This window comes from Nerophis lumbriciformis, linkage group LG02 (assembly GCF_033978685.3).
Source record: "Nerophis lumbriciformis linkage group LG02, RoL_Nlum_v2.1, whole genome shotgun sequence".
Classification (NCBI taxonomy): domain Eukaryota; kingdom Metazoa; phylum Chordata; class Actinopteri; order Syngnathiformes; family Syngnathidae; genus Nerophis; species Nerophis lumbriciformis.
In genome coordinates this window covers 51864101-51876593 of record NC_084549.2, presented here as the reverse complement: position 1 = coordinate 51876593, position 12493 = coordinate 51864101, and the positions used below count along the sequence as shown (strand labels likewise).

General features: G+C 41.7%; 1 protein-coding gene across 5 annotated transcripts in view; it reads right to left on the bottom strand.

Moving 5' to 3' along the window:
* prkg2l (protein kinase cGMP-dependent 2, like) overlaps nt 1-12493 on the bottom strand; it is a 133171-nt gene that overhangs the window by 89996 nt on the left and 30682 nt on the right. For all 5 annotated transcript variants that reach the window (XM_061964248.1, XM_061964273.1, XM_061964239.1 and 2 more), the window contains exons 4-5: nt 5944-6110; nt 3359-3472 (exon numbers count right to left, since the gene is read on the bottom strand). In XM_061964248.1, coding sequence (XP_061820232.1) covers nt 3359-3472; nt 5944-6110 — 281 coding nt within the window. The remainder of the gene's footprint in view (nt 1-3358; nt 3473-5943; nt 6111-12493) is intronic.

Below are 12493 nucleotides of genomic sequence, written 5' to 3'. Positions count from 1 at the left end.
ACTTTGTCGTTGACTTTTGACTTTGAAATGTTTTCCACCTTGTACACATTCGCTTATGGAGATCACTGCTTTGCGTGAACGTATACATTTTTTGTATACTGCCTGTACCGATGTGTAAACATGTATTCAAACTTTTCTAGCTCGAATATTTTGAATACTTAGCTCACTTTTCTCATCTTTGGCTCATTTTTGTCACGTTTGACGTACAAATTCAATGGTGAATCTAAATGCTCAATCTAAATCCATCCATCCATCCATTTTTCTACCGCTTATTCCTTTCGGGGTCGTGGGGGGCGCTGGAGCCTATCTCAGCTACAATCGGGCGGAAGGCAGATTGTTGAAATGTTGAATTACTAATTATTAAATGCTAAATCCAACTCTAAAGTCCAAATATAAATACAAATTGAAACACAAATTTTAAAAGTAAATGGTAACTCTAAATCTATTTATTAAATCTAATCTAAACTCTAAATCTAAACGTCAAATCAAAATGTTAGATTTAAATGTTGAATCTAAAAGTTAAATCTAAATCTAAATGTTTAAACTGTATACTAAAGCAACATTTTAAATCTAATTGCTGAATCTAAATTTTACATCTATGAATATGATTCTACCAGCAGACTAGATTCGAAAAGATAACGCCTGAGAGCAAAGTCAAAGAATCCTAGTTACAGTCCTAAAGTCGAAAGCAGACAGCCTCAAGGGCACCTGGCGATAGGACCTGCCCTTCGCATATCACAACTCAATGCTGAAGGCCTTTCTGCTCCCAAGCGAAGCCTTATCGAAGTCCTTGCCTCTCAACATCTTATTGATGTGATCTGCCTCCAAACGACCCAGATAGGCACAGCGGTAGCAGGTCGCTACACCATCAACAGTTTTGACCTCCTGTGATACACACCCCACGCCATACACGGACTTGCCAACAACACACTACTCAGATGCCATAATCATTGATGGCTTCCATACTGCTAATCCCTAGTGCCAACTGGGATCTGCAGGTTTAGGCCACCCTATCCCACCCTGCCATCTTAGTGGGAGACTTTAACAGCCACCACCCTGACGAGGGATACCCAACAGCGGACAGTGACGGTGAGGCACTTTCAGCCTGGACATCTAGAAATGATCTTGTTCTGATACACAACCCGAAACAAAGTCCACTCAGCAAGATAGAATAAGGACAATTCTCCTGACCTGTGCTGGGCCAGCTATCTGAATGGAACCCCCTATCCTGAACAGATACTAATTCTTGACAATTTTCCACACAGTCAACACTGGCCCTCGCTCATACACATTGGCCTACAACTTCCAGTTATAAACAGCCCAAAGGAGGAAGATGCGCTGGAACTTTCACAAGGCCAACTGAAAGAAATACAGTAAAACCCTGAACCAGAGTATTGTCACCATCCCACTCCACACCATCATCGTAGACGAAGCATAAAACCGCTTTTGCAGCGCCACATACAGCCCATACAGCAATCCCCTGAGACTACCGACCCCTTGACATCCCATGCCAAGACGAAGAAAGTGCTGCCCTCCAATAGCCTATGAAACATCAGGGGATTCTGACATGGCAGATCACCTAATAAAATCGCTAACTACATCCCGGCAAAAAAGTGGGAGGAGACAGTAGCTGACCTAAACTTCACCCATTCTAGCAGAAAGTGTTGAAGTCTCATCCGCTTTCTAGGAGCTGTACAGAAACCTCCTACCCAAAGCCGCTCATCTGTCAGACCCTTCCCAACAGGTGCTTGGCACTGACCACGGACACAGTGGTCAAGATTCAACAGATTCAAGACTGGACATAGCCCGTGCTTGGCCGAGCCTTTACAGATGGGGCAGTTGCCGTAGCCCACTGTGTGCTTGTGGAGAGAAGCAGACAAAACATCTTTAAAGACTGCCCCTTACACATACTGGAGAATAGTCACTCTCCACACCAGACCACGAGGGAACTGCTTGGCTAAAAGACTTTCCATCCATCCATTTTCTACCGCTTGTCCCTTTTGGGGTCGCGGGGGTGCTGTAGCCTATCTCAGCTGCACATGGGCGGAAGGCGGGGTACACACTGGACAAGTCGCCACCTCATCACAGGGCCAACACAGATAGACAGACAACATTCACACTCACATTCACACACTAGAGCCAATTTAGTGTTGCCAATCAACTTATCCCCAGGTGCATGTCTTTGGAGGTGGGAGGAAGCCGGAGTACCCGGAGGGAAGCCACGCAGTCACGAAAAGAACATGCAAACTCCACACAGAAAGATCCCGAGCGCAGGATCAAACCCAGATCTACTCAGGACCTTCGTATTGTGAGGCACATGCACTAACCCCTGTGCCAGCTAAAGGACTTTACATTTGCTAAATAAATAAATAAATCTTCATCTGGCTTTAAATCTTCATCTGGCTTGGCATATACAGTACATGTTTGCACTGCATAACACTGTGAGGTGTGTTAAATACATACTTGCCAACCCTCCCGGATTTTCCGGGAGACTCCCGAAATTCAGCGCCTCTCCCGAAAACCTCCCGGGACAAATTTTCTCCCGAAAAACTCCCGAAATTCAGGCGGACCTGAGTGACGTGTTGACAACACACAGCAACAGTGTCTACCGTAAAGCAGTTCGTCTGCCGTAAACAGCAATATTGTGACATTTTTAAACAGGACAATACTGCCATCTACTGTACATGCATACGTGACCCACCCATAATGTGTCACATTTTTGTGTTGATTTATTTATTTTATTTTGTGGTTTGAATTTGTTTTTGGAGCTGTCATTATACATTTATCAGTATTCACATTGGTCAGTAGGGGGCAGTAGGGCGTTTCTTCCCAATTGAATGCTATCACCTGCAGACCGGAAGTGTCTTGTCATTCTGATGAGCGCGACCAGTCTGTGAACAATTGAAACGTCCTGTGTGCTTTTTCCTCCTGTATAACAGGTTAGTTTTGGTGAATCAACTCACTGAATAATATCCATGTGATCTTTATAAGTTTAAGTACACATTCTGATGGTGGAGCCTAACTCTAAAGTGTTTGTGAGTTGTAGTTTGTAAATGAACACTGAAATTCAAGTATTTATTTTATTTATATATATATATATATATAGCTAGAATTCACTGAAAGTCAAGTATTTCTTATATATATATATATATATATATATATATCTTAACCACGCCTCCAACCACGCCCCCCGCCCCACCCCCGACCACGCCCCCGCCCCCACCCCCACCTCCCGAAATCGGAGGTCTCAAGGTTGGCAAGTATGGTTAAATATTTTACTGCTATTTGGCTGAAAAAAGGTAGGGATAGTCAAAAAAATCACGTGATCTTTTTAAAGCAGATCAGTATCGTCACTGACCTTTTACAGTGGCTGTTCTCTTGCAATTATACAGTATAGCCAGTTCTCCAAATGCTGTTCCAGGACGCATCTCACCAAGCAACTTCCCACTCTGGATGACTTCCAGCAAGCCATCTGAAATGTACAACATCCTAAGCAACTTTCACTTTGCATACCCAAATAATGCTCACAGACTTATGAGTCAGTTTTAGAATTATTATAAGCATATGGTGCTCAAAAACAAACTTTAAAAAAGGAAATATTTTATGAATAACAATACATTAAAACGTAGTACAAACCACTACAGTAGTTTTATGAAATAATTTTAAAATAATGTAAAGCATTTACCCTAGATAGTAGACTTCTACTGTATCTCCTTCCAACTGCTTCTCCATCAAACAGACTATCTGCAGCTTCTGCCTATTTTAATGCCCGTCATTTAAAAATCATTTTAAAACCCTTCCAATTCTGTTTCATTATGGTGCAAACCAGCAGTGCTACACTCCAACTGCTTCACCAAGTTAGCCACTTAAACACTTTGTGAAAGTTTTTGATGGATTATATTCTTTAATATATGAATATCATCCACTTTTTCTTCTCAGCACTGTCCTTCAGAGTCACTTTTTTATTTCCATGCTTGGAAAAACAAAGGTATGTCCATCTCTAGTTATAAGCTAATGCTAGTAAGTAAGATAGGATGGTATGGTCGAATCTTACAGGGTTCACTGTGACATTCGGGAGGCTCATAAATTGACTATTCGCTTGCAACCTAATGCATAAAAATTTGTCAAAAGACAGCTCCTATCCAGAAAAACTTGTAAGCTGGGGCACTCTTATCCCGAGGTACCACTGTAAATTGAAAATGAATTGAAGAACGTTCAGAAAACGTCTCAGAAAAGCTCATCTGCATGTTCGATATCCTCATTGTGGTCTCGATATGACTGCAGTTCATCGCTGTAACCACATTAAGTGCAAAATGTTCACATTTGATGGCTTCTAGCAGACTGGACAAGTTTTGGTTCCATGGATAAATCCCAGTTTTCATTGTGCAGAAGCGTGTTCATATGATATTGGGTAAAGTGAAATGAGTTTGAATGATCCACACAGCAACACACTTGCTAGCTCAGTACTTCCATCCATCCATCCGTTTTCTACCGCTTAATCCCTTCCGCGTTCTGTAATAATTACGTTTTGTTGACTTTGTTCAATAACCATTAATCGTAGTAAATTACATGCTTGCATACATTAAATTTACTTAAAGGGGTCATACTATGCAAGACCCATTTATCTTGCCTATTGGCATGTGTTTTTGGAAAAACCCGTAAGTGCCGAAAAATTACTATTCAAACCATATTTATAAAACAATTTAGAACAAGGTTCCAAAATGAGCTGTTTAAGATTTGCCCTGACTTGTGACTTATGACAACTTCTGACGTCAGAAAATATCTGCACACATAGTAAATTTGAGTGAGTCTGCATTTTTTTATTTCTCTAGCAGTATGTTTATTTGACCAAAAAATGCTGTTATTGATTGCATCTATCTTAACTTTAGAGTCTGTTTTACTAACCGCCAACAATATACAGAAAGGTTTTCCCAGAAATTACATTTAATGGCGGCTTTAGTGCCTACTTATAACACCGGTGGATACAATGAAGCTGTATGTATAAACAATATAGGTGAATCTAAAAAATTGTGAATATTGTGCAAAGGTTTGTTTATTCCAGAAATTAGATTTACAAGGTGAAACTAATATATGACATAGGCTCATAACATGCAACTCAAGAAATGTTAACCTTTCTTTTTACATCATTTTGATTGTTATAGTTTATGAAAACCTTCAATTGAAAATCTCACAAAAATGTTGGGTTTTAAAAAACATGATCATCAAAACAGATACAGGCTTGACATATCTCACTTTGCATTCATTGAGTTTATATCATATATTAGCTTCATATTTGAAGTTGTCTAGCTGACAAGAATTAACGTTTGCACGATATTCCATTTTTTTAGTTTGACACGTATATAACAGTATGTAATAACTGTGTTTAATTGAACACTATTGCAGTCTTAAGCAGCTCATTTGGCAATATAAACAAGTATCAAATTATTATACTTGCATATCGCATACACATAGTCTCCAAGGCAGAAATGTATTAAAGTACCCAGAAACAAACATGTCCGCATCATTCAATTTACTGCAGCATGAGCTCAACTTCATGACTTATTGTGACTAGTAGGTGTCACTAAAAATAAATTACCATTCCACTTCAAGTTAAAGACAACATAAGTATGTCATAAGGTTAGTGTTTTTCATAGCTACCCTTGTTCTGTTTGAGTAATTTCACTTGATCCAATGTTTTCGAACATTCCACACTACAGAATAATAAAAATATCTACTAGGATTCTTGCTGATATCGTATCAGATTAATATTAGCATCAACCACTACTCAAGGTTTAAAAATCGGTATTGTATCGGAAGTGGAAAAAGTTGTATCTGGCCACCCCTACATGCAAATGTGCTTATAATTTTTCAGTAAAAACCAGACATAAAATAAACTGTTCATACAATACATCTATCTTTGCTTCATATGGATAGTGAGCTGACCTGCTAGCACGTAGAGGTAGTTTCCAGATTCACCCTCCTGAATGACGAGCTGTCCTTCAGTGTAAACATTCTCATACATGCAGTTCGCCATCTCCCTCAAGTGTTGCGGCTCTAGTCTTTTCAAAAAGTCGTTCTTCATGAAGGCGTCATTCATCATCTTTATAGTCCTGGTATGAAAAGAAGACGCAAAAAAGGTGAACGTGCTAAAAATAAATTGTCAGTTTGCATTGGAAGAGTTCAGGCTCTTCTCTGTGTTTGTGTGGGTTTTCTCCTGGCCCTGCAGTGTTTATGTATCTAACAAAAGCATTTGACACAAAATCATAATCATAATCAGAAGAGTTTTTATTGCCATTGTTTGAGAACGGGTTCACAAACTAGGAATTTTACTTGGCGCAATCGTGCAACATAAAACACATATAACACAGAATAGAATAACATGAGCTGTAACTGAGCTATCAGATCTTGTTATTGTTCATGTGTCTGATGGCCGAGGGGAAAAAACTGTTCAGGTGGCGGGAGGTGTGGGTCTGGATGGACCGTAGTCTCCTGCCTGAGGGTAGAGGGGAGAATAGTTTGTGTCCAGGGTGAGAAGAGTCAGCTGTGATCCGACCCACACGCCTCCTAATCCTGGAGGAGAACAGGTCCTGGAGGGGTGGGAGTTTGCAGCCAATCACCTTCTCAGCAGCACGTACCATGCGCTGCAGTCGATGCTTGTCCCGGACTGTGGCGCCGGGGAACCCACACGGTGATGGAGGAGGCGAGGATGGACTCGATGACTGCTGAGTAGAACTGCACCAGCATCTTAGTCGGCACCTTCAGTTTTTTCAGCTGCCGCAGGAAGTACATCCTCTGCTGAGCCTTCTTGATGAGGGAGCTGATGGTCGGCTCCCACTTGAGGTCCTAGGTGATGGTGGTGCCCAAGAAACGGATGGAGTCCACAATGGAGACGGGGATGGCAGAGTCAATCAGGGTGACGGAGAATGGTGGGGATTTGACTTTCCTGAAGTCCAAGATCATCTCCACTGCTTTCTGGGTGTTCAGCTCCAGGTTGTTGAGGCTGCACCAGGACGCCAGCCGGTCCACCTCTCTCCTGTAGGCGGACTCGTCGCCATCCGAGATGAGCCCGATGAGAGTAGTGTCATCCGCAAACTTGAGCAGCTTTACCGACTGGTGACTGGAGGTGCAGCAGTTTGTGTACAGGAAGAAGAGCCAGGGGGAAAATACACAGCCCTGAGGAGTACCAGTGTTTGTGGTTTGACTGTCCGAGACAATCTTCCCCAGCCCCACGTGCTGTCTTCTGTCCGTCAGGAAGTCATTGATCCAACTGCAGAGGGAGTCGGGCACGCTGAGCTGGTAGAGCTTGTCTCGTAGCAGTCCAGGGAGGATGGTGTTGAAGGCAGAGTTGAAGTCCACAAATAGGATCCTGGCGTAGGTTCCTGGGGAGTCCAGATGCTGCCGGATGAAGTGGAGGACCAGGTTCACTGCATCACAGACCTGTTGGCTCTGTAGGCAAACTGCAGTGGGTCCAGGAGGGGTGCGGTGATGTCCTTGAGGTGGGGCAGGACCAAGCGCTTAAAGGACTTCATGACCACAGACGTCAGCGCCACCGGCCTGTAGTCATTAAGTCCTGTGATCCGTGCTTTCTTGGGGACAGGGACGATGGTGGAGGTCTTGAAACAGGACGGCAAATGTCAGTGAAGACAGGAGCCAGCTGATCCGCACAGTGTCTCTGGGTGGAGAGGGAGACACCATCCAGCCCGGGGGCCTTCCGCGTGTTCAGCTTCAAGAACTGCCGGCGTACATCCTCCTCTCGGATGGAGAGGGCCTTTAAAGTCCTATGATGTTCTTGGAGTACTTTAAGTAGTGCTGGAGTTGGTGGGGGGGTGATGGTGGGGGGACCAGAGCTTTGATGAGCTGAAGGCCATTCGTGACGACAGTAATGTGTGTTGAGGTCCTGAGCGAGAGTCCTGTCATTCGGAGCTTGGGGGGCTTTGGGCTTATAGTTCGTAAGGGCCCTTAATCCTCTCCACATGGCTGCAGAGTAACTGGAGCTGAACTGTTCCTGTAGACGGTTAGAGTACACAGATTTAGCTTTCTCCACTTCCCTGTTGAAGTGGTACTTCGCTTCTCTGTAGGTACTCTGGTCCCCGCTCCTCCACGCAGTGTCCTTTTTCTTGCGCAGCTGTCGGAGCTTGGGTGTCAACCAGGGCTTGTCGTTGTTATAACAAGCCCTGGTGCGCGTTGGAATGATGCGAGCCTCATTGAACTGTATGTATGAGGCCACAGCGTCCGTATACTCGTCCAGATTGTCCGTGGCTGCTCCAATTGCCTCCCAGTCTGTCGTCTCCAAACGTGCGCACAGCTCCTCCACAGTCTCGGCGGTGAAACACTTAATGGTCCTCATAACAGGTTTAGCCAGTTTCAGTCTCTGTCTGTATGAAGGGATTAAGTGCACCATCACGTGATCTGATAGTCCGAGAGCAGCGCGCGAGACGGCATGATATGCCTTGCTTATTGTGGTGTAACGTGATCCAAAGTGTTCTCCTCTCTGGACGGGTATTTAATAAACTTCCTATACCTGGGTAATTCCTGGCTCAGATTTCCCTTGTTAAAGTCACCAAGCACGATAACAAGAGAGTCCAGAAAAGACCGTTCCACATGTAAGATCTGGTTTGCAAGCGTGCGCTGAGCATCATGCACGTCCGCGCTTAGCGGTATGTCGACAGCCACCAGTATAAATTAAACAATCTCACGCGGTGAGTAAAAGGGCTTACAGTGAATGAAAAAATATTCCAGAGCAGGAGAGCAGTGTTGTGATATCACCGTCACGTCTGTACACCAGTTGTTGTTGATGAAGAAGCAGACTCCACCGCCTCTTTTTTTGCCGGAGAACCCCGCGTCTCGGTCCGCGCGGAGAAGATGAAAGCCCTCCAGTTGAACCGCGCTGTCCGGGACACTTGCGCTCAGCCACGTCTCCGTGAAGCACAAAACAAAAGATGAGGAAAAGTCCTTGTTTCTTCTCATCAGCAACGCTAGCTCGTCCATTTTGTTGGCAAGTGAGCGGACGTTGGAGAGAAAGATGCCAGGTAAGGGCGTGCGTAATCCCCGTCTGCGGAGACGGACAAGGGCGCCCGCTCGCTTTCCTCTTCGGTGCGGTTTCCCTCTTTTGATCAAATAATGGACCAAATCCGCAGCTGACGCTAAGATGACCGGTAATAAGTCCGTAGGGGTGATGGATCTGATGTTCAGTAGCTCTTTGCGGGTGTAAGAGCACGCGGACACACTATTCACGCACAAAAACAAACAAAACAGAGCGCACGAGAGCACCGAGGCAGCAGTCATCGGCGCCATATCTTAATTAACATATTAGAACGGTACAGCATCAGAGGGCTGGTCTTAAACTAGTTAAGAAGCTACTTAACTAACAGGAACACAGAAGCTAATACAAATGATAAAAGACAAAAGGAACAAATAAAGTGATAGTCTGTTTTTTGTCAAACTATCTTTAAATCTCAGTAAAACTAAAATAGTGTTATTCGTTATAAGTCAAACACAAATACAAAAAGACATAGTAGATATTAAAAGGGTGAAAGAAATCACATTTTTGGGTATCATAATAGACGATACAATTAACTGGAGATCTCACGTAAAACAATGTACAACATAAAGAGGCAAGAAATATGTCAATAATGAATAAAGAAAAATATGTTCTGGACCAAAAATCCCTACATATTTTCTACTGCTCGCTAGTGTTACCATATTCGAGTTATTGTGCAGAAATATGGGAACATAATTACAAAAGTACAATTCAGTCACTAACTGTGTTATGAAATATGCCAGTTAGATTAATACATAATGTTGGATATTGAGAACATTCAAACCCTTTATTTATTAAATCAACAATATTTAAATGAAATGACTTAGTGCAAAATTATGAAGAAAGCAAACGAAAACATGCTACCCAGAAATGTACAACCACTCTTCTCAACAAAAGGAGAAATATAACCTTAACTAAAAATATGATTTAAGCCATTTGTATGCACGTACAACACTTAAAACCTTTAGTATATCAGTATGTGGAATTAAATTATGGAATGGATTAAGCAAAGAAGTCAAAGTACATATGATCTAGTTTAAGAATCTGTTCAAACTCAAATTGCTTACAAAGTACAAAGAAGAACAAAATTAATTAACACCGTGGTCCTTATTAAACAAATGATCATGTTAATTATCTCATGTTATGAAACATAAATCCTCAGCTATTTATTCACGAGAACTTTAATTATTGTCTATTTATGTATTTAATAATCACGCAGGTACTCATTTGTCTATTAATTAATACATGTATGTATCTATTTATTCACTGTAATGTTACAAACGTGTTAAAACTGCTATGATACAAAAAGGATTATAATTAAATAAACTCTGCTTCTTCAAACTCTTTTTTTGGACATGCTGTAATGACAAACTGGAAATATGTGCTGTATCATATTGTAATTGTATGTATGTTCAAAATAAACTGACACCATTACCGTAAGCATAACTACACAACAGGGGTTTCAAACCCCAAGGCTATGGGGCGGAGTTTGTACATGAAAACAATGTTTGACTTTTGAGTCTTTCTATTTGTGTCGGTTATCATTAATAATCTGCGAGGAGCTGTTGCATTACAATCTGACTGACAAGAGAATGTCAGTCCCTGCAGATCAGCAACACGTTCACACACACAGACAAACATGCACACATATCCAGTTATAGCGACAGGGTTAATTATTTTTTCTTTTGGTTATAGAACTATCAGTTTTATTTTGTTGAACAGTCGAAGGTCGGGTCTTTTGGAAGAATTAACAAGTATTTATTTTAAACTGGCCACAGGTAAATGTTGCAATGTTGGCCTTACTCCTGCAAAATCATTGTAGAAGAATAGGCTCTGCAAAAGTGAGTCCTAATGAAGAATTTTTCACTCTTTATAGCATAAGGGCAGACAAGACAGTGTGTCCAAAAGTGTTCACGAAGGTGAGAGCCAGTCCATAAAAAAGGGAAATGATGTCCCATCCATCAATGACTGGAATGTTGTTTAAAGGATGTGTAGCTAAAGTGTAGTCTGAATATAAACAATTGTAAATAATACATCTAAGGCTAGTTCCTCCTTTTTAAGACTTTAACCTTTGTACCATGTTTCTTTAGCTATGTGAGTACAGCTGAAACGTTTGGTTAGATTTGGAGTCATTATTCTTTCTGTGATTATAGGTATCACAGCGCACATTAAAATCCCCAAAACAACCGATGGCAGTTTGAAGGTCTGAAGTGGCAGCCAGACATGTGTGTGGGTGTTCTTCCTTAAGTAGTCAAATGAAGTTCAAGACAAGCGTGAATTTAATTGGCTATAATAGACTAACAACACCAATGCTGAATCTTTTTTTATTGTCAATTGTTAATTAGTTTTTGAAAATTAGTTTTATTCCCCATTCTGGTTATTTATTATTTTTGCTGTCTTTGCATCATGGGTTTGTTGTCTTTGCACAATAAATATAATTTGCAGATTCCAACCTGACTCTTTGTTTGTGACTAGAGCCTTGTCACATATGGTGTCAGAAGTGGGATGACTCTGCGTGGATCACTGCACTCATTAGCTGGACATTAGGTGTGATAAGGGTTCAGGCACAATACAATTGGCCCAGTGTGAGTAAAATCTTAAACAGGGAGTGTGTGTTTGATGAATTCCACATCACACAAACGACGCATTCATCGTGAAAAGCAGCTGCTGCATTGATCAGAGTGTTGTGGACAAGCAGAGCAACGGGGTTTGTGTAATTGAAGGCCGTAATGATTTTGTCTACATTTAAATCCTGTCTGCTTTTGTTTTGGTATTATTATGCTGCATGTCACATTTGCATACGTAGCGTAGGCGGCGGTTTGGCTACTTTCATTTTCCTGGCAATGATATTCTGTTGGGGTTGTTAAAACGCTGGCCCGACATCATGTATCGTGTTCATTTTGACCAATCACTTTATTTTAGTTCTACTGTAGTTTTCTAAAATTATTCAATTTGAGTCAACTACATTTCACATTTTGGTCACAGTAACTTTAGTCAATTAAAATATAAAGTATATAGAGGCCCTTTTCCACTGTTGGAACTTTCCAATTACCCAGGTAAATACAAATGTACAATAGTCTACTGTGTTTCCACCAGTTAAAACAGTTCTACCATACCAGGAACTGCTTGGCACTCAGCATTAAGGGTTGAAATTGGGGGTTAAATCCCCAAAATTATTCCCGAGCCCGGCAATCGCTGCTGCTCACTGCTCCCCTCACCTCCCAGGGGGGTGGAACAAGGGGATGGGTCAAATGCAGAGGTTAATTTCACACCAAGTGTGTGTGTGACAATCAGTGGTACTTTAACTTTAACTAATATGGTCCTTAGTCACTAGGTGGGACATTTTAGCTAACATTACAGAATGCCGGACAATTTGTTTATTTATTGTGTATTTCTATTACAACACGCTTGACAAAAGGAGATAAAGAAGAACAATAGGAACATTGGACTTGC